Source organism: Dreissena polymorpha, chromosome 3 (genome assembly GCF_020536995.1).
Source record: "Dreissena polymorpha isolate Duluth1 chromosome 3, UMN_Dpol_1.0, whole genome shotgun sequence".
Lineage (NCBI taxonomy): Eukaryota > Metazoa > Mollusca > Bivalvia > Myida > Dreissenidae > Dreissena > Dreissena polymorpha.
This window is the reverse complement of record NC_068357.1, coordinates 56227438-56249494: the sequence shown is the minus strand read 5'-3', so window position 1 is coordinate 56249494 and position 22057 is coordinate 56227438. Positions and strand designations below refer to the sequence as shown.

General features: G+C 34.1%; 2 protein-coding genes across 2 annotated transcripts; one reads left to right on the top strand and one right to left on the bottom strand.

Annotated features, from left to right (window-relative positions):
- Nucleotides 1-206: 206 nt before the first annotated feature.
- LOC127874247 (putative nuclease HARBI1) lies at nt 207-2962 on the top strand. Its single transcript, XM_052418472.1, has 4 exons — nt 207-550; nt 1210-1436; nt 2038-2145; nt 2588-2962. Exons 1-4 carry the CDS (start codon nt 524-526, stop codon nt 2745-2747), a joined length of 522 nt encoding a protein of 173 aa, XP_052274432.1. The 5' UTR covers nt 207-523; the 3' UTR covers nt 2748-2962.
- Nucleotides 2876-6854, bottom strand: LOC127872246 (uncharacterized). The gene is made up of 8 exons (XM_052415577.1): nt 6717-6854; nt 5844-6012; nt 4977-4981; nt 4473-4608; nt 3839-3889; nt 3635-3676; nt 3306-3380; nt 2876-3076 (listed from the first exon to the last, which is right to left on the bottom strand). Exons 1-8 carry the CDS (start codon nt 6841-6843, stop codon nt 2971-2973), a joined length of 711 nt encoding a protein of 236 aa, XP_052271537.1. The 5' UTR covers nt 6844-6854; the 3' UTR covers nt 2876-2970.
- Between the last annotated feature and the right edge of the window lie 15203 nt (nt 6855-22057).

Here is a 22057-nt window from a genome sequence, read left to right as displayed (position 1 = left end):
AAGTAAGTACACACTTTTTTCTATTAATTTGCTTAAATGATTGACTTTCTTTTTCAGAATGGCAAGACGTTTCATTAATAGAGTTGATTTACTCGACAGTCTTCAAAATTCTGAGTTGATTGAACGCTATCGTTTGGATAGGCAAGGGATTTTATTTTTAAATGACAAACTGACTCCTTTTATTGGACCAACAAGCTTCGGGAACAATAGTTTAAATAGTATTGAAAAGATTTTGATTGCTTTAAGATATTTTGCTACATCTAGCATTCAACTTAATGATGGAGATATCCATGAGGTTTCGCAGCCTACAGTTTCAAGGGTCATATCCCAAGTTACTCAAGCTTTGACTGAGCCTGAAATTGTACGACAATTCATCAGTGTTCCAACTGCTCCCGGAGAAATCCGACAAATAAAGGAAGACTTTTTCAATATTGCAAGGTTTCCAAATGTAATTGGCGTTATCGATGGGACGCATGTCCAGATTCAAGCCCCAGTTGTTGATGAACCGGCGTATGTGAATCGGATGGGTTACCATTCCATAAACACACAGGTAATCCTTTTTTTTTATTATATTTTTAATTATTGTAAAAAATGCTATATAATATATTATATTCTTCGGGTTTGTTAATTGGTGTTCAATGTTTATTATTATGTATGAAGATTTAATCATTAATATAAATCAAGAAAAAACATTTTCAATGTATGCATTTAATTTCATGATTTATACTGATACCATTTGTTATTTGCATGATAAATATGGATAATTGATTTAAAATTCCTAAAACAATCCAATAATAAATTTGGGGCCAATTTAACAGTCTTCTTTCTTATATTTTTATTATACTGAAATGCATGGATTGTGACATTTTTATACAACTTCTTATTTCTTGTTCATAAGTTTTCCAATATGGTATAGTGTTTTCACTATACTACAAATAAAACAGTGGAAACAAGATGCTTTTGTGAAACACTATGTCCCCCATATCTTTGACCTTGAGGGATGACCTTGACCTTTCACCACTCAAAATGTGCAGCTCCATGAGATACACATGCATGCCAAATATCAAGTTGCTATCTTCAATATTGCAAAAGTTATGGCCAATGTTAAAGTTTGACGCAAAAAAACAAACAGACACGGCAAAATCAATATGTCCCCCAGTATAGACTATTAATACTATGAATGTATCTCTATATCATGTTTTTTTACAGATCATGTTTGATGCCATTTGTCTGATTAGAGACATTGTACCGCTGTGGCCTGGGGCTGTCCATGATGCCAGAATCTTAAGGCAAAGTGGCCTATTTCAAATCATGGAGCAGAATGTTGTCGATGACCAACATCAATATCTACTTGGGGATTCGGGATATCCGTGCAAGAGATGGCTCCTCACTCCATTTATGAATCCAGCTGATGAGCACCAGCTGATTTACAACCGGTTAGATAAATTGCATTTGTAAATTCTACAACATTGGTACAGATATTCCCTAATAAACACCATAACCAATATAAAAGCACCCCTCATGCTAAATATAAATCTTTCACTGAAATGTTTGAATAATTAATGAGCTACACAGTCAAGTCTCTACGATTTGCTTATAAGGTAAATGTGAATAAGTGGGTGTTTATTTGTAAATACTGTATTTTGATATTGTGTTTAACTTCCATTAAATGTGTTTATGCCCCCAAAGGTGGGCATATAGTGATTGCAATGTCCGTCTATAAGAAATTCTGTCACACTTTGCGTTTAGGTTTCAAAAAATGTGGAAAAACACTTTGCGTTTAGGTTTATAAAAATGTGGAAAAAGGGAGCATATGTCATTCTATGGTGACAAGCCTTGTTAATGTAATACATTTCATAAAAAAAAAACTATTAAGTTATACAATAATGATGTGCAATTCTAAGTACTTAATACATATTAATGACTGGTGCTTTTATTGCAGGTGAATTACCCACTTGATCATGAACGTGATATAATGCTTTTGCTACAAAAGAGAAAATTAAACATCATACTTTAACCATTACTTTTGTATTAAAGGGCACACAAACGTACGAGATCTGTTGTTGAGCGTTCCATTGGAATTTTGAAAAGGAGATGGGCTATTCTTCACAATGAAATTCGATTGCATCCATTAAAGTCGTGCAAGTGAGTTTAATATTCCATTATAAAACCCTGTAATTAAGTAACTTTGATACACAGTTAACAGTCACTAAGGCCAATGTAATTGTTTAACACAATGTGTTAGTCACTGAGAGATAGGTTTGTTCTATACATGAAGTTTTATATTAACACAATACAGCTTCAAAAAACATATTTCTTACAAAAATAAGCTTGTATGACAACAGCTGACTTACAATTTTAATGTCATATGTTTTTTCAAGTAACATTTATGGTTAATTCTTGCCCCTGTGCTGACCTTGAAAAGAAAACAAAACTCTTAACAGCATTTGAATTAATGTAACTAACTTGCATTAAAAATACATATTTATCAAGTATTATTTATGTTATAAATAATGTTTTATATATTCCATGTTCTTCTGACATTTTAATGCAGCTTGTGTCACTTAATTGTCATTTATATTAACAGGGTGATTTTGTCATGCGCTGTTCTGCATAATATATGCAACATGCGAAATCTGCCAATGGATCCTTTGGACATAGGTGCCTTACAAGATCATCCTGAAAATTACAATGGAAATGAATATGGCCTTCGTTACAGGAATGTAGTAGCAAATACATTTTTTTAGATCATGTTCACGTTATTGAACAAGTCATGTTTTCAGAGCTGTTAATGCAAATAATTTGCATACTAAATACAACTATTTTAGCATGTATGGCATTTTTTTCAAAAATCATAAGACATACACAATGTAGATGAAGTTCATGTGAATCTTTATCTTCAAAACAAAATAAAAGTAATGTTTGATTAAATACAACAACAACATGTATAATATAATTCTATTATTATTTTTACTCCTCGCCCAATCGCACCAACTGGGCCTCATAGAACCGTATTTGAAGTTCTAGCTTCCTCTTCTTCAGACGCTTAATCTCATGCAGACTGCAGTGACTGCAACTAAATGGATATTTAAAACATGGCATTTTAAATATATATTTTTTATTTCCTTCTCAACTCTAAATTTGATTATTTTGTTGTTGGCTTCTTTTTTTGTATAATGAAAAATGGTAAATATGTATAACACTACAGGTTCAATCATTCGAATTTTGCACATGTTTATGTTATCAAGATCCATGTGTAGAATAATTTATTATTTTGTTAAATACATGACATACAATTTACATACCATGAATGTGAAGGCTCGTCTCGAGGAGAAATAGCTGAGCTACTAGAGCCATTCTCAGACACTGATGGGGTATATCTGAAATAAGTGCATCATTTCTCAAGCCAGATGTATTTGCCATTACAATATTTGATATTCAAGATATGTTTGTTATATATTAAAATGTAAATAATGCATTATGATAGCGAGCTAGTTTTTGTTTGCAATTTATATGCATATATATATATATATCAGATTGCTGTTTATACATGTAACTATTTATTAAAATTTCTGTTTTTGAATTTGTATGCAAGTTAATTGCAATAATAATATTTTCATAATTCATGTCTCACCTTCTTTTCTGATTTACTGAAACTGGAGTGGACATCGCACCACTAAAATAAGGTAATGATAAATTTCTATTATAGACCTATTTAAAATGTGTTTTCCCTTTTAAACCTTTATATAACACATTTGTGCATTATTTTCTTGTTTTTATATTGTTATCAATTCAAGCTATCATCAATTGTGACATTATTATGTATTTGCATGCTTACCTTGAGGTGCACGTGGTCATGTTGTTTTCAGTATCTTGCTGATCATCATCACTGTAAGCATATTGAAAAAAAAAATTATCAACATAATTTTTGTCAATAATTCAAATGTGTTGTAACATTGTATTTGTTTCTTTATGTATTTGTGATTTGTATATGAATTGTCAAAATATTGTGATTAACATTCATGTTCATTTCTTTACTTTTTGACATGTTTAGATGAGACATACTCTTTAATTATAAATTGAAGTGAAGAGGGTGTCTTAATTGTTCCATTTATTAAGTAACTGCATCACCTGTGGTTATGTATATATGTTGAATGTGTCATTGTCATAATCTATTAATTTTAAATTAATGAATTAAACAAAATAATCAAATGAATTATTTAAAAACAAACGAATTCGTACTGTTATTATTATTGTTTGTATACAATTTGTTATTAACACTTGCATTTATATTAAGCAAATATCAATTATATCCTGTATATTCAAATATAGCAACATTTTAAGGCTAATTTCTATGCCATTCAATTATGGTATGCTATTTTTACAATATGTACATCACTGAAAGAACTTATAGTAAGAGTAAATTTTCTACATTTTGTATGCATTTTAATGTTACTTGATTTTATTTTTACCGCATATGAGTCAATTGCAGCATAGATGTGTCTAGGCTGCTGGGCTCAATGCCCATAACATCCACTCCCTCTTTCCCGATAACGTTCATTACCGCCTCGGTGAGGATGGTACATTTGGAGTTGAAGGGAGGCCTTCCTGTTCAAAATACAAGAAGATTTATTTAACGTTGGACATGATAAACACTACATAAGCATAAAGCTTTTCCCGACAAAAAAAAGTACATGGTATACATAACAAAATAAAAGCAGCTGTAAGATGAAAGCGAATGGTTATCATAAAACAAAGACATGCATGGCAAGGCATGGTAAAACAATGACGGATTTAAGACATGATGTTATCACAGTTAATACCGGTACATAATCATAAAACATAGACATGCATGGCAAGACATGGTAAAACAATGACGGATTTAAGACATTATATTATTACAGTTAATACAGATTAAATAGTTCATACAATGGGTTAAGATGACATATAATAAGATAAACTATAAGGGAAGTAACTAGTACTGAGTTAAAACATAAGATGTAAGAAGTATAATGTCCCTTGCATTAGAAGGATATTGCATGTATGTTAAAGAATTGCAGTTAAATGACAGTGTTGGTTTAAATTATAAGTAGAGAGTATAAAGATGTATACTGACTATGAAAAATGAAGAATTATGATGAACATGCCTACTCAAAACGAAAAGGTAGGAATGCAAAGTATTTTGAGTATAATACAATAGTATGCACTTAACAAAATGTAATACAAAGCAAAAATAAAAAACTACAAAGTGATAATTTGACAGCTGCACCAACAGGAGAGAACTTTTATTACAGACTGTGATCCTTAGTTTATTCGAAGGAAACAATTGTCTGTGAAACAAAAAAAGTGTACTATAAAAGTGTTCTATAAAAGTGTACTATAAAAGTGTACTTTAAAAGATGCAATCATATATAACAATCACACACAAAATGAACAACAAAAGTTATGTTTGTTGTAACCATTGTTAAAATTGCCACTTTATCATATGCAACATTGTTTTGACAAACTGTATTAATAGGTAATCATAATGTTAATAAATATAAGTTAATATTCAAGATAATGTTGATGGATATTAATTTGAACATTGCTAAATGATTCTGACAAATTAATATGGTCCTTGCAAGTTGTAAAGTTGAATGTTATACTTTGTCTTATAATGTTGTATCAGATCAACTATATAACAAATACATCAACTTTCACACCAATAAATAAAGATGTTATTTTTTTACTTGAGGAAAGGGCTTTCCAATTTGGGTGAGAGTGAATAATATATTTAACAAAAATGAATAAAAGGTGAGACCTTGTACAAGGTCAAAGAAAAAGCCATATTTAAAGTTTCATACCAGTCAATGTCAGCATTCGCTGATGATCTTGGTAAATCTCTTTGGGTAGATGTAAGATTCTCCCATTTCTTTTCTAGGTCACTGCCTTTTCTTTGAGTACCCGTACTGTTGGAATTGAAGGCGGTCTCAACATTTCCCCACATTTCCTTTTTCACAGAGCTAGAAATTTCTGAATAACAGACAACACAGAACTTAAAATATTTACATTATAGCAGGCTTTCTCTCATTTCAATATTTCATGTTAATGTACACTCTGTACTGTGATTTTTTATGTTTAATGAGAGAATATGATTCATCCTTTTTTCAATAGGCAGTGGCTAGAGGTACAGATCCGTACCTCTAGAATCTGGTTCTAGAGGTACGGACCGTACCTCTAGCCAAACCACTGGGGTTCTGCTACAGGTACGGACCTCCCGTTTTCACATATTGTGTGCCCTTTTTATTGTTAAATTGTTCCACACTTATGTAAGATCAATAACAACAAAGTATTAACCTTAATTTCAACCCATTGCCTTTAATATGGGATACATATTGTGTTAACACAATACAAAATTCTAATTAGATACAGTGTAATAAACTTTTCTGTGAAAGGCATTACAAGCAAAGGTTTTTATTTTTTAGTAACTGCGCAATAAATGATTTTACAAGAGGATCGAGGAATGTATTAAATGCAATTGGACATACATATGTCAATAAAATACTAAATTATGCTCATACTTTGAAAGACAGTCATTAAAAATATCTGCAATTATTCTGTTTGGATGCTTATGAATAAAATTATCGAAAGTAATCAATATGTCATTCACACACGTCACTGTTTCGTGATATATACAATAACAATTTATTAATATTATGTTTAATAAAAACACTTACGGCTGGTAAACCTATGCCTGTCCAGTTTATGCCTGGACATACCAAAGTTTGAGTAGTCCTCTCCCATCAAATGAGCGAGGAGAATATTTTCTTGCAGCGTGAAGTTGGGCGCTCGTTGTTTCGCCATTTTTTTTTCAACTATCGTCTGCATTCACTTCCGTGTTTTTTTTCCAAATTTGTGTACATGTGTGTTGATGATCAAGAGATCGACGACAACAGCATAAAATCGATACAGATACTTTGTAACAGCTGTTTCGATAGATGCCGGAAGCGTAAACCTCTTACATTATGCACTTTTTATATTAATTAATCATCATCTACAAGTAATATTTAGAACTTTCTTAACAGCACATTTGTCCGCTAATAACATTCCGCCATTTTGCGAGCACTGTCAGGGTCATGTTACTAAATATAGTAATATTTCTGAGTGAACGGTCAAGTTTAAGAATTTATTACAAACGAAATCACATTAATTTTCCCTAAGTATTTAAGGGTAAATCTTACCTTAGGTGATACCTAAGGGACGTTTTGAGTGAGAAAGTTAAGGAAATTTTTGCCTAAGGTAAATTCTTAGATAAGTAAGGAAATTTTATCCTTAATACTTAGGTGGTTGGTGAATACGGGCCCTGATACTTCATCTGGATATGCAAGGCATTTCAAAGAAAATTGTAATTTATACATTGATTACACTTCAAGTTTCATAGACTTTAAACAACCAAGTCAATAATAGTTCTAGTAATACATCTGTAGACTATATATAGAAACATTTGACATCAATGCGTGAATGGTTGTCACATGATGTCTGGCTAGTCTTAATTTTGGAGATCAAGACATTGGTAAAAAACTAACAAATTGGCCTTGGCCGCCTAAAATAGTCTGCTACACAAAATCAAGTTGTAAATAATAATTAACACGAGTTAAGCGGTCGGAGACTATAAATATAACGCCACCCAAACTGGGCATTGACAGAGACGATGACCTTTGACCTAGTGACCCCAATTTCAATAGGGGTCATCTATTGTCCAAGGCTTATACACATGTAAAGTATCAAGCCAATCGGGCAATCCGTTCTCAAGTTATTGATCGGAAATGAACTGGTCTACTGACAGACAGACCGACCGACAGATAAACCGACCAACATGCAACAATATACCCCCTATTCTTCGAAGGGGAGCATAAAAAGTACAATAACAATGATTTTAGAAGACAAGTAATTTTAAACCTCCTTTGTTTAAAAATAGAAATTTCAAAAAGATTATTGTAGTTGTTTTTGACATATTGTATCTGCTATTATTCTACAAGGTTTCGGGAAAAAAAAATCAACAAATTTGGTAAAATACTTGTGTTTTGCATTGGGGATGAGTCAGATAATTAATTCTGACTCGCAGGAGCTATAGAAAACGTTATTAGACAAGATAATTAAATAGTGTATCATTATGCAATAAACAAAAATAATGTTCCATAGATTAGAACCCAAGTCAACAATTATTATATCATTAACAATGGTTCACGCAGCTATATAACATGTAAACAGGTTGTGTGTAGTGTAACTACAGAAGCAAAAATTTGTTCATCAAGCCTTTCACGATTTAGATTCCATACTTACTTATTAAATTATTACATCAATACTTACGAGATGATAATTTCCTTTTAAATAAAGGAAATGAACGCCACTTCAGGGAAGGCTGGCGGCATTCAAGAATGTACTTCTTTGCATCTGACACCGGGGGCCAATGGACCTTTTTGTCCATGATCCAACACGACGGAACAACACCTTCAATCTATTCGCTTCCCTCAATCCATACTGCACGGGTCCAAATATGGTCTGAAAATAATTCAGTATGGATGCAATTATATTTCATGACATTGATATTGTACGAGAGAACATTTTGAGGTCAGTTTTAGGGGGAAAACTTGTTTTGCCACGGGATATAATGTCAAATGTCAAAATAGATAAAGGAATGAACAAGAGATGTGTTTGTAAGAAACACAATGCCCCCTACTGCGCCAATTTGATTTTTTTTAAATAAATATTTTTTGACCTTTGACCTTGTAGGATGACCTTGACCTTTCACTGCTCATAATTTGCAGCTCCATGAGATACACATGCATGCCAAACATCAAGTTGCTATAATCAATATTGCAAAAAAAAATCCACATTTTTCAAAACCTAAATGCAAATGGTGATGGAATTTCAGAAGGACAGACAGACGGACAGTGGGATCACTATGCCCACCTTCGGGGGCATAAAAAAGGAATTAAATTAATCAATACATAATTGTTCTTTGCTAACCTAGCTGAAACACACTTATAGTTTGTGAAGCAATGGCAGCAAGACAACCACGAGAGACAGGCAGGCAGGCACATTTCCGCCACAGGTCCTGTTCCTCAATGAGCCGTCTTGTGGTATGATGAAGGTTTGATTGTCTTATGTCTTACATAGACAACACCCAATGTCTTTGAATTGATTGGTGATGTAAAGAAATCTTCAAGTTTGCTTTTCTTCAAGACATCACAAACATAATGTCGATAATCGCGAATCTCTTTGACAAACACAAATTCTTCTGATCGCAGCATGAAGCATGAGTTTTTCATCTGTGTCGAAATTTTGGAGTTCAGAGTTTTTCTCTCCCATTTCTTTTGTCCAGAATATTGGGACTCTGCTAGCCTCTTTATCCTCTTTATGACTTGAGCAGCTGGATTTCGCGAATTTTTCACTAGACGTTTTATTATTTGCAAATGATTTTCAAATGGAAAAGCAGAAATCTCATTTAACGAACATTTAAAATGTAGAACATCATCAACTAAGTTTGTCAAATTATGAACATTGTACACAGTGAATGCATCTGTGTACAACCTCTCACTTACTTCTACAAAACTGTTTAACAATTGCCGAGCTTGGTCAATTCTTGCATGCAGTTTGTCGTCATCTGTGTTTAGCAAAATGCTAATAGCAATACTAAACTTTAAGAAATGCTCATACACATGAGAAGAAACAACTTTTTTCAAACATATCAATCCGGTATATAACAAGAATTGACGGAACTCAGTTGCCTTCCAACGATCCAATTCATTTAATGGTCTTGGTTGTCTATGAAATTCAGATGGCAACTGTCCTGAAAGCGACAGTAGGTTTTCTGAAATCTGTGTTAATTGAGCATTTGAAAGTCTACACTCTGGAGGACCAGATTTGAGAAATGTCAATAAACGTTTTACAACACCTTAACATACCAAATGCATATAGTCTAGGCTAAATGCTTGAATACAATTAATTCCAGCATTCGCTAATGGACTCAAACTAAACTGATGGTAAACATATGTCAAAGAATTAAATTCTGCAGTAGTCCTCTGCATATGAACAATTCCAGGGGGGTATGTCACTCTATTTTTTTTTATATTCACCCTTAACAGTGCAACGTTCACATGCATGATAGCCTGTATGAGACTTAATACACTTAAAAAAAGCACGAGCAGGCGCGTCACAAATGAAAGCTTTGATATGCACTGTGAAGTTTTTGTCTGAAAAATTGACACCATCATTGACAACTTGTTGAAGTTCAGTCAAAAATTCCTCAAGAAAATCAGAAAGACAATTTGGCTTTGACTTGCCATAAAAAATTGCAACAAGAAAAGTGTCAAAACCATTGAAATTGCACAATTTAGGCCAGAACTGGTCAAGTGAAGATTTAAACAATTGTATGCCATTTATGTTTATATTAATTGAAATGATGATATTAGTTTAAACAAATTGTAGCTCAGTTTCTAAAATACTTAATATTCCTTTCCGTAATCCAATATAAGAGAAACTCCCACCACACTTGTTAATAATGTTAACATGAACTGGAGTTTTTAGGAGTGTTCTTACATCTTTGGGCAGATCAGTGTGACCTTCTGAGCGAAGAATTGCAAGTAAGTCGTTAGTACCACTTCTACTGGGATTATGTTTGGTAACCCAACAAGAAAGTTTTTTCTTGAAGCGATGGTTCATTTTCTTGCAGAACTTCATCAATGTCTGCATCAGTGTCAGATGTATCTACATCACTTCTATAACCAAAGTCATTATTTGAAATTATGGAATTGTCCGAAGAACTTTCTTCAGCATCAGAATGTATATCAGCAGGAATACTTTGTATTGATTCATCAGAGCCAGAGGTATTTGACAGATCCCCCTCACTTTCACTACTGCTCACACCAGCTAATGCCTCTGCTTCAGCATTAAATCTTCTCCATCGTCTTAAATACATGCAGTTGGTGCAATGAATATATAGTTTATATAAATTGCTGCCTGCATAGTGCTTTGATTAATTCAGAATATTAATTATTTCAGCTTGTGGTTGGATCTGAAAAAAAATAATATTCCCAATGGCAAAAAATATCTTTTTTCCCAAATCCAATAACTTAATTCCAATGGATAGTTTCAGTTTAAAAGTTTTGAATTAATGAGATTTTCAAAGTAGAAAGAGGACTAGTAGGTTCTATAGTCACCTTTTAACTTATTTGTTTTTATTCATATGATTCTATTTTTTAACAATTTACATGGAAATTCATTGGTTTTTACAATATTTCCCAATTTGGGGTGAATTGTCACCTGAATTCCCAATTTCAAGGGTATAGTTCATGTTCCGAACATGGTGAAAAAAAGCCCTTTCACTAGAAACTGTGATTTTTTCAGTTTTGGGGGAAGGGGGTCAGTGCCCATTTGGTGGGGAAAATTATCGTACCTTTTCCAGTAGTCAGTTTATGTTTATTCAAATATATTACGAAATCTCCAATAAATGAGTATAAGCATAAATTGGTATGACGTCTCCGTGGTACGAATTTGCCTCAGCCAATCATCACAATTAAATGGTGAAGACACCTCTGACATTACATGTACATTTTAAATCCGCACAAACTTGAAACACACTTAGCTGCCAGCTAGAACTTATTTTCATTTACTTTTTATCGGAGTTCAAACTGTTACTAGGACAAACAACAACGTGAATAACAAGCTATACAGCTTTGACACGAAAACATATGACAAATCATTGGAATAGAATATTCAATACAAAAAGGAATCTAGATCATCCCGTACTTCACGTTATTATTTGAAAATGCTTACCTGGTTGTTCTTTGTCCATTGTTATTGTGTCTTAAAACCCTATAATAAAGTAGTGACTGTGATAATTTAAAATTTAAACACCACGAGACGACGCAAACGAAAAACAGCGAACTCTATACTTTCCGCGTTCGATGGTGACGTCACTGCGTTATTTATTTCAGTGAAATTGACGTTTTCGAAAAATAACAACAAAGGGAGAGTACTCTTAAGAACTAGTAACGCGCTTGTGTTCTTAATGACAAAAAGGCTCGAAATTCACGAAAAGAGTGATTCCAATTGGGTGTTATCGTTCTTTTGGCAAGTATTAGACTTTTCGGTATTAAGTCATATTTTGTTTGGCCTGTCACAAGGACCGGCAATATTAGAAACTTCGCCGGACCGTAAAGAATTTTGCCGGACTAGACCGGCGGTGTGGCCTTTTCAGGAAGCCTGCCCAACCTTTCCACATAATCTGGCATATGTAGACAAACATGATGCACATTTAAACCCGCCTGATCCTTGACCATAAAATTCAACAAAAGGCTGATAAAACTTTTTCAGCAGTAATTGTGCTCTTTCAAGACCTTCTTCAGTGATTTCATCCGCTAACAGAATGAAATTGGATTCAGAAAGTAAAGCACAGTGGCTTTAAAGTGTGCATAATTCCTCTCTAGGTCTCGAGGCAAACGCTCAATAAAGTGAGGTGGTTTTACTTAACAACTTCTCAGAAATGTGCTTTAGTTCCTTGCCAATGAAATGATCTTTCGCACTTTCAGTGAGCGAAAACCATTTGTTCAAAATGGTCCTAAACTGGACATGCCTTTGAATCCTTTAATTCTTCTATTTATGGATGCATTTCTCATTAATTCACATTATAATGTGACCTGATCGGAAACAACTCATTTTCTTTCTGATATGGATATCTTCGGCAGTGCCCACGACCTTGCACTACAGTAACACCAGTCTCTTCACATGTAATACAAGCCTCTGCTCCATTACCGGTATACAAAGTCGTATTGAGAGCAGCCGCCTTTGCAGGCACAGCACCCTAAGATAAACTGTGTATAGCTCTTCTTCCACTTCAATTTGAATACCACTTTGTGTCAAAGAGTAAATTTCTTGACGAACATGAGACAGAAGCAGTTCAAAGTGTGGTTTCCCTTTTCCCTGCCATAATGCTAAAAGCAGTAAGTTTTCCCTTGAAAACCTCATTTCTGGACCCATTAATTGCCATAAAGACTGGCCACCCTTGATAATGAGTATAAGTTCACTCCATCAGTGCCCATGTGAAATGAATTTCATGAAATCATGCACCTTTCAAGCCACACTTGAATAATTCATGAACTTACCTTGAATAGTTTGTAACCTCACTTCATGAACTTTTAGAAATGAATTGTCCTTAAAACATATTCATAAACTGTTCATGAATAAATGAAGAATCAGATCAAGTTCATAAAAAAGTCTTAAACCGCTAAAGATGCATATAACAAACTGATCAAGAACTGATATGAGTCAGGCAAAGTTCTCAAAATGTTCTTTAAGTGTCCTAGTTATAGTGTCACGTAATTATGTATCGTTCGTGGAAAACACACAGTAACAAACAAATTTCATTTCCGTTTTTATTTATGTTGAATATACTCTAACACAACGCTTACTATTGTTCGTGAAATACAATTTTACAGCGCGGTGGCCAACATGGCCACCACGTCAAGAAGACGTGACAACTCTCAAAGTTCTTTTCCAAATCTAACCACAGAATTTTTTATCTTACAACAACCACACAGCATTTTATTCATGGGTACATAAGCATAAAATTTAGATATTTCCTATCCCATTCTTGATTGGTTGACTATACTTTTCCCTTGATTTACTAAACCCAGCCCCTTCGAATAACCCTTGTTGATTGGAAGGATCGCTCATGCATCTACCATATGTCACAGTTTGTGATGACCATGTGCAGATAATTTCGTTAAGCATACTCGATCATATAACCAGATGTTCTCTATGGACAAACAACATTGGTAATATGAAACCTAACACTTTTATAATCAATTATGTAAACCCCGATACACATTCAATCCGAACTTGTATCTGTTATGTACCTTGGGAAATTGGAATTACACTTTTATAGTCAATTATTTAAATTTCATTATATACTATATCTGAATTTGGACTTGTTATGTCAGGACTAAGACAAACCAACAGATGTTCCCGATAATTGAACTACATTGGAGAAATGAAACCATACTTCCATAATCAATTTTTCAAACTTCATTACATACCCCATCCGAAGACATCTGTTATGTTAATTCCTAAATACCCGCAACATACAGCTACTTTACAAGATGAACTCTCAAATAGTTTGATCACTTTAAACTTTTAACTTCTGTTTACGTATAAGATAGAAATATGGATGTAAATAACCTTTCAACATTTTCTTACCTATCAGTAATTATAACAATTACTAATTAATTACTCAAATATATTATTAAAATATTTCCCTATTATTAAATCTATCTGTACTTAAATTTCTATCATAAGAATAAACTATAAGCATATACCGTTATGTCACAATAGAAAATGAACTGATCATGAACTAATAATGGATTGATACAGTTCTTCAAAAGTTCTTTATGTGTCCATAATGTCAATAGGGAACTGATCGTGAATTGGTAATGGGTTGTCATGGCTCTGTAGAAGTTCTTATAGTACCCATGATGTGTAAAATGAACTTATCTTGAACTTATAATGGATCACGAATGTTCTTGAGTGTGTAACAATAATTTTTTTTATAATATACCTGTTTAATGCTTTTAACAAAATACAGGTTGTATCAATCGTTGAAATAAAAAAATCCTGTATTACGCTACTCGCTGTTTCCAATTCCGTATTACCATACTAGCCGGACTACTTCGACCCATTTAATGACGTCACATTACAAGCACCGAAAATAGAAATATTTTGCGTAAAAATCTATCTCTCAAAATTTCAGGGTCTGTACTAGGTCACTAACTAGTCAAGGAAAGACATAAGTGACTATCGATAAACACTGATTTGCTTCTTATATGAGAAAAAAAACACTACCGAAATAGTATAGTGTCGCGTTCAGAGAAAATCATTTTATTATCTAACCACACATGCTTGCCGTTCTCGGTCAACACGTCTGTAAATTGCTCATGAACAAGGCTACCCTTATTTGCAAGTTTGCTGTATTTTCTTTTTTAAATTCAATTTTATATCGAAATGCAGAGTGCTAAAATACGCCATTGACCACTCGCAATTAGATTTAAAAAGACCCGCGTCATGCAAAAATGGGTCTTATGTCATATGCGCCCATCATAGCTATAGCCAATCCTGCACATCTCTCCGTCTGGTCATCGTACTTTCGCGTTGTTGCATTTTCGCCATCGTACTATCGCATTGTCGCCATCGTACTATCGCATTGCCGCCATCGTACTTTCGCACTATCGCATCGTCGCCCTCTGGATTGTAATGTGTTACCACGATGGTCCTAACGGTATTCCGTAGTATTAACCTGGAAAATTTAGTTCGCAGTGAATATAACACAAGACGACGGCCACGTCTATGTCGTTCGTTACATATATTCAAACTGGTGAATACGTGGCAAATGTAATGTTAAAACTGTTTGTAGATCTAGATTGCACGTTTTCTGTTTCAAAAAGTTTCAGGCCTATCCGCGGGAAATTCTATATTTTAATTCATTTGACGCTAATAAAGGTCATATAAGGTTAAAAGCTTGCTTAAAGGGGCCTTTTCACGCTTTGGTAAATTGACAAAATTGAAAAAAAAATGTTTCAGATTCGCAAATTTTCATTGAAGTTATGATTTTTGTGAGGAAACAGTAATACTGAACGTTTACCATGCTCTAAAATATCAATTATGTGCATCTTTTGACGATAAAAAAAAACTGAAAATTATTAAGCGTTGCAACGCGAAACGATTGAATAATTTGGAGAATTCTGTTCTTGTCATAGTATTTTTTTATACTACGAGGATTGCATATGTAAAGTAAAAATACATTTGTAATGGTATGAGAGCGAATGGTCTAATGGATAGAGCGACAGACTTTTGCTTCATGGCTCCAGGGGTCAGTGGTTCGAGCCCCGTTGAGGATTACTTTTTTTTACTTTAATCAATCTTTAATTGTATTCTTTTCTTTTTTTTACTTGAGAGTTTTAGACTCAATGTTAACATTTATCAATAAAGCATTTAACGACAAACTTCAATTCCTGCCAAAATCTGTGAAAAGGCCCCTTTAAACAGCTACGACGAAAAAGACATAGCATATCAAATTGTGGATTATGATCAGTGCCCTCACACAATTAATTCGAACAAATGTATGACCCAGACATATTAGCGAGTAGCGTGGCTCGTTCTATTTAAATCATAGCCGTGCTGATATTTATTCTTTCACTAATCTAGCTGTTGTGTTGAAAGCAGAAAAACGCGTGTAACATTTATCAGATCCACCGCCTGGTGCCACGCAGGCGCGTTCGGTAGCTCTTTATATAGATAAGAGGCATCATTTAGATGATTTTAGTTCATTTGTCCTTCTAAAAATAAGCATCGATTTCAATATTTTCTATCATAATTTTAATAAATAACATAATTAAACAACGGTATGTAACGTTGAGTTGAAATACCGCGAGTGTATTACAACTTGATAAATTTGAACTTAAAAAAAAATGTTACGATTGTCTCACTTTGAATGTGCAATGTATGACTTACAATTTCTAACACAGAATTTAATCAACGCAACGATAAACTTCAAATAAAAACTACGATTTACCTATTTATATTCAACAAAATTTAATTCAGCACATACTAACAACTGAAAGATAGATATCTGCTTCGATCATCGAGCATCTACTAAGCAAGGGTCGAACCAGGAGTCTCCTTGAGACTTCTGGACGGTGAAGCGTCAGTTCTGGGAAACTGGAAATGGCGATTCGCCAAAAACTAAACACTATTAATCACATAATATTGTGTAGTTCGCAAACTAGGTGCGAAACTAATGTTCTTGTCAATTGTACTGGCGTTTAACAGGATTATGATGGTAGTTCTGCTGAGTTCAAAGTTTTTATTTCTGAACGCTAGATGCGATCTAGTAACATAAATTGAACACGATACAAAAATCGCCATTTTCATTTACATTTTAACTGTAATCGCCAGCGGATAGATACAATAGCTGGCGATTGTGTCGATGGGAAAACGCTAATATCCCTACTTTAAAATTAAATTTGAAAAAATACGTTTTAAATAATTAAATTAAACAAAAAGGTTTGAATGGTTGTTTTTGTTTTTTGTCACCTGTTTGTCGAATATTCCCCCCATGACAAGCGTGTTATTAATTGCAAAATTTATAATAAAAAGCGTTTTTGCTGATACTATTTTTTAATCAAAAGACAAGTATAACACAATTTAATATGGGCTGGTAAAAAGTCTAAACAATATATCAATGAAATCTTACCTTGAAAAAGGATAGTTCATTTAATTTTCTGTTTCATCCAAAACAACCCGACATCAGGGGCGTAGATAGCCTCCCAACATTGGGGGGCGGTCCAGTTTCTGTACTGGGAACATAAAGAGGTTCGTTTGAGAGGGTTGTCCTCTCCCGTGGTTCCGAAAAAAATACAATTACAATTAATATGGTGCGTTTTGGGGGAACTTTCATGTTGATATAAATGTTATTATTTTCTTTCCAAAAACTCTAATTACAACATAAAATTAAGTAAATGATACGAGAAATAAAAACGTCTCTCCGTGGTGTTGTAGCAGCTGCATGAAGTTCCCCTCATCGTCGTCGTGCTCACGTAGCGCGATGCCCTGGCGTGCGAGGAACCGTATGCTGCGTAGGATTTGCAGCAGCTGCTTCCGGTTGTCGGCCTTCTCCTTAGCGTGCCCCGCTGACAGCATCTCTCCCACGTCACGCGTCGTGGCGGGAAGCGTCACCAGTCGCTCGACCGCCTCCTTGTGGCACTCGCTTTCGTCGTGCTTCCGGAACTTCTCGGTACCCGCTTTCCAGTTGGAGAAGCCGTCACTGATGAAGCTGCCGTCCACCTTCGTGTTGCCGATCTTGCCCAACTTCTTGGCCGCCATGCAGAGATGGCAGAACGCAAGGTCCCGGCTCTGAAAAGAATAACAGTGCAATAAATTTTGTGTGAAATATTAATGATAATAATAAGAAACATTATTAAGCAACAAAATTTTTTACAATACGAGTATTTTTTGTATGCTGTGTCTTTTTTTTCTAAATTTCGTTTGTATTTAGATCAACGTTAGGTTCATAAAAGATAAGAACGATCGCAAATTAAAATTTAATACTAATATACATACCTCATCGTAGTGGAGCCATGTGAAGGAATCAAACCAACAAGATTGGAATGAACGCTGTTCTGGCTTTTTCTTCCCGAATGTACGCTTAGGAAACGCAAAATTTCGAGGCTGATTAGGAATACACATTTTGAACATTAAACAATTATTTATATGATATTGTTTCAATGATTTCTAATCAAATAATAACTGATGTACTTAGAGAACAAAAATATTTTCAAACTAATTACTGTTTTTCACGCGTATATTTACTCAAAATTGTTTTAAGTGGCAGTTACCCTTGAATTGAAGCGATCAATTAAAATTAAAAGAATCGCCTGTCCCTAATCAAAACACCGACAGTGCAATCACGGAAAAGAACAATTAAACAATTAACGCAATGACATTTACCCCCGGCCCCTAGTTTATGACACCTAACAAGGGATATTGACACATCACTATTGGCAACCTCAGGGCAGACGGAGAGGGGACACATGGCTTCTGCACTGACGGCGCGTGATTACAAAAATACTGGTTTTGGGGCGGCGATTTTTGGGGGATTTTACGTTTATTTATATAACGATGACTAGCCGAAATATTGGGGGGCGCCCCCCCCCCCCCCCATTATCAAGGCCCTGGACATACACAACTTGACTATGACGTAATGGTCATTGAACGTCACGTCGATGTGTGCTAAACATTGGCGGAAAAAGGTATATAATTGACTTTTCTAAAGTGTTTATGGTCCGCTGTGGAGCATTTTGTTACATCTTACGCAACGTTTTCGCAACATTCTTCATTATTAAAGAAGTAATTATATTGCCAGTCTGGTACGATATGAATTCATCAACACATTATTTGTGAAAAAAGACATTATATACTTTATTTTGATATTAGATTATGAGATTGTGTTTCCTTAAACGATTTTAGCACACTGATTTAGCCGGGAAAATGCCAAAAATAGCGTTGTACGCCAATATCTGACGCGACGTCACGTGTATTCATACCATACGTAAGTCTTCGTAAATAAAAATTATACTACGGGAGATCCCACCATTTGTGTCCTCACATTGCTTATTATGAGTTTATTTTTTCACCATCGAAATATATGCTATTCTAACATTTGATTTACACGCAGTTTTCTTTCGACACATTGAAATCATACTTTTAGAGCCGCGTCATGCGAAAATGGGACCTTCAGGCCGCTAACCTTCTTCTTGCATTCATCAACAGTTCGGCTTATTAAGCTGGTGCTGTTGACACTAAAAATGCAATTTCAGTCTAGCAAAAATTCATAACATGTTATACTTTTACCACCAGCATCAGTTATAAGCTCTAAAAATGAAAAAATGTAGAATACATACATCTATTCAAATTCAGATTTAATACTGTGCAGTAACTTTAATTTAGCAATGACACTACATGCTTAAATTGTACCTTGTATCAGTTTAATGTCAAAACAGGGGCTTCAAATAAATTTATCAATCACCAGTTACTAAATAGTTCATATCTAAATTATTTTCTAAATTTTGTTTTGTTTCTTGAATGTTTGTGACGATATGATTAATCTGGGGCTTTGTATGTTAAAGTTTAAACCACTTACGCGTCCATAACGCTTTCCCATGCTTTCCGTTTGTCCATTCCAGTGAGGGAAATAGACAGACCACCCTCGAGCACGTCATATTTATTCTCGTACTCGGAAACGAGCGTCTCAAACTCGTTTTTGGACCAATTCGCTTTATTTACCTTCGTTTTCGCGTCCATTGTTTACAGTAGATACTGTTGCAGACGAAGACTTTCTTATGCGTCCGCGCGCACCTGACAGGCTAAACAACACTTAGGTGCAGCGTAAATTTTGCGCACATTTTAGTGAAACGGCGTACGCAATAATTTACGTTCGGCGTAAATTATGTGCGTAAACCTAAAGTTGCGTAAATATACGCTATGTTAGTGAAACACACTCTTAGTGTGCATTGGCTAGCGTAGCTCAAGCCATTTCTGCGCAGTCTGGTCAGGAGCTTTGCTGTCCGAAATAAATAACGCAAGGTTTTGTGGTCTCATTATATATTTCCTGACCTACTGTTAATTGCGCAGGCAACCATAATTACGCTAGCCGCATATGTCATAAGACCCATTTTCGCATGAAGCGGGTCTAGAAAATTACTTTGTATCTTATAAATGAAACATCTTAGCACAATACATTTCGATAGAAAATCGAAGTCAAACTATGTTATTTATAGCAAACTGGCAAATTTCGGTAGCCTGAACAGTCTTTCAAGAACGATTTCCATACTGACTTAACGATTACGGCGAACTTTTGGTGTGAGATAATGAAACGATTTCCGTCTTGTCATGACACTAGATTATTTCGGTAGTTTTTGTTTACTCATCTTGAAAGCAATACTATGTTATCAACGTTTATCGATGGTCCATTATGTGTTCCCCGGACGATTAAGTTTCCGAGTACCGACTCAAAATGCTAAGTATTATTTTAACATTGATCACACACAATAATATCGAAAATGATAAAAACAAACAGTTGTGTTGTTTTCTGTCGAGTTTATGCGAATATGGATAAATTATTTCCGGTTGTCACGATTTTTTCCAATGAACTGCGTTATACCTATCATTATGAAACAATAATTAAATTAAATTTATATGCATATTGTAATGCATTGCAGTATCTTCTACCATGTTCATTGTTGTGTAGTTAAAAAGTAAACAATTGTCATTTGTTAATTATTTTAATCACTCATCTATCACTCCTTCATCAGGTTTATACATATACTTTAAGGACAGCACATATAAGCTGAGATGATGATTTGCCATGTGTATTTAAAAGATTATTAACCAAAAGTATTTGCTAAAAATTACTGTCAATGTCCAAACTTCAATAAAGCTAGTCCAACCGTCATCTTGCAATGATTCTTTTGATTATATCCATTTCCAAGTGACTTAACATTGTATAATTATAATAATACAACTACAAGTTACTTTAAGATACTATTTCATTGTCGTTAAATGTTCAATCGTGTTGTTTATAGTGTAAAATTCGCCATTCCTAAAAAGCACTTTTCAGCAGTTTCAATATTTCGGATATATTGTACCGTAATATTTCTTCTCTGTCATAACTTCATTTTTGTTTAGGTCAGAGAAAAGTATATTTGTTTATTGTTAGATGTAGAATCTTTTGCTCATATATATATGCTCATAAATGTTTTGTTAGTTAAAATATAATATTATTGTTGAATGTTTACCGCTAGAGAACTTTGTTTAGGATTTAGGATTTCTAAATGCATTTGATTGGTTGTTGTAATCCGATTGGCTGAGGAAATTCCTAAGTCATTTTGTTTGGTTAGTTCGCAGAATCACGCAGAATCCTTAATCCTAAGTTGCTGAGCGACAGGTATAAATAGCACGGATAAACAACATTTGGTATCTTTCATGATCTCAACAACTTCCGTTCATTACGGCATAAAAATCAGAACTTTATTAATTATTTAGATCTTATTGTCAGATCTTCTCCATTCTGAGAGTGGTAAGCTATTTTAAAGTTAAAACTAACTTTACATATTTGGTTACAGTATTTAGTACATTAAAAATGATTCATCCTATGTCTTATGAACTCCAGAGAGCTCAAGAATTTATCTTCGCTGAAAGAAAATACTTTTGATAAGATCTGTGTTTAAAGTCTGCATTGAAGTGCCCTTTGAAACATGTCGACTCAATAATGCGATAATATTAGTAACTTTTAGTATCTGCAAATAAAAGATGTTGAAAACATGAACCGCAGTTGTTTTGAAGCCACCCTGCCAAGAGCGGCTAAATTATAGGCTGGGTAAAACTAAATGGTAGCGGTACATTACAATATTAAAATAAAACATCTCCTTGTAATGTATTTTTGTTTGCTTTACACAATAAAATAATA

What these genes read in the sequence shown, in the direction of transcription:
- LOC127874247 (XM_052418472.1), top strand. Translation starts at nt 524, where the DNA reads ATGGGTTACCATTCCATAAACACACAG. An exon ending in ACCATTCCATAAACACACAG is followed by an intron (nt 551 to 1,209) that starts GTAATCCTTTTT and finishes GTTTTTTTACAG; the next exon opens with ATCATGTTTGATGCCATTTG. An exon ending in CACCAGCTGATTTACAACCG is followed by an intron (nt 1,437 to 2,037) that starts GTTAGATAAATT and finishes TTTGTATTAAAG; the next exon opens with GGCACACAAACGTACGAGAT.
- LOC127872246 (XM_052415577.1), bottom strand. Translation starts at nt 6,843, where the DNA reads ATGGCGAAACAACGAGCGCCCAACTTCACGCTGCAAGAAAATATTCTC. An exon ending in CAGGCATAGGTTTACCAGCC is followed by an intron (nt 6,013 to 6,716) that starts GTAAGTGTTTTT and finishes TCTGTTATTCAG; the next exon opens with AAATTTCTAGCTCTGTGAAA. An exon ending in TCAGTAAATCAGAAAAGAAG is followed by an intron (nt 3,381 to 3,634) that starts GTGAGACATGAA and finishes CACTTATTTCAG; the next exon opens with ATATACCCCATCAGTGTCTG.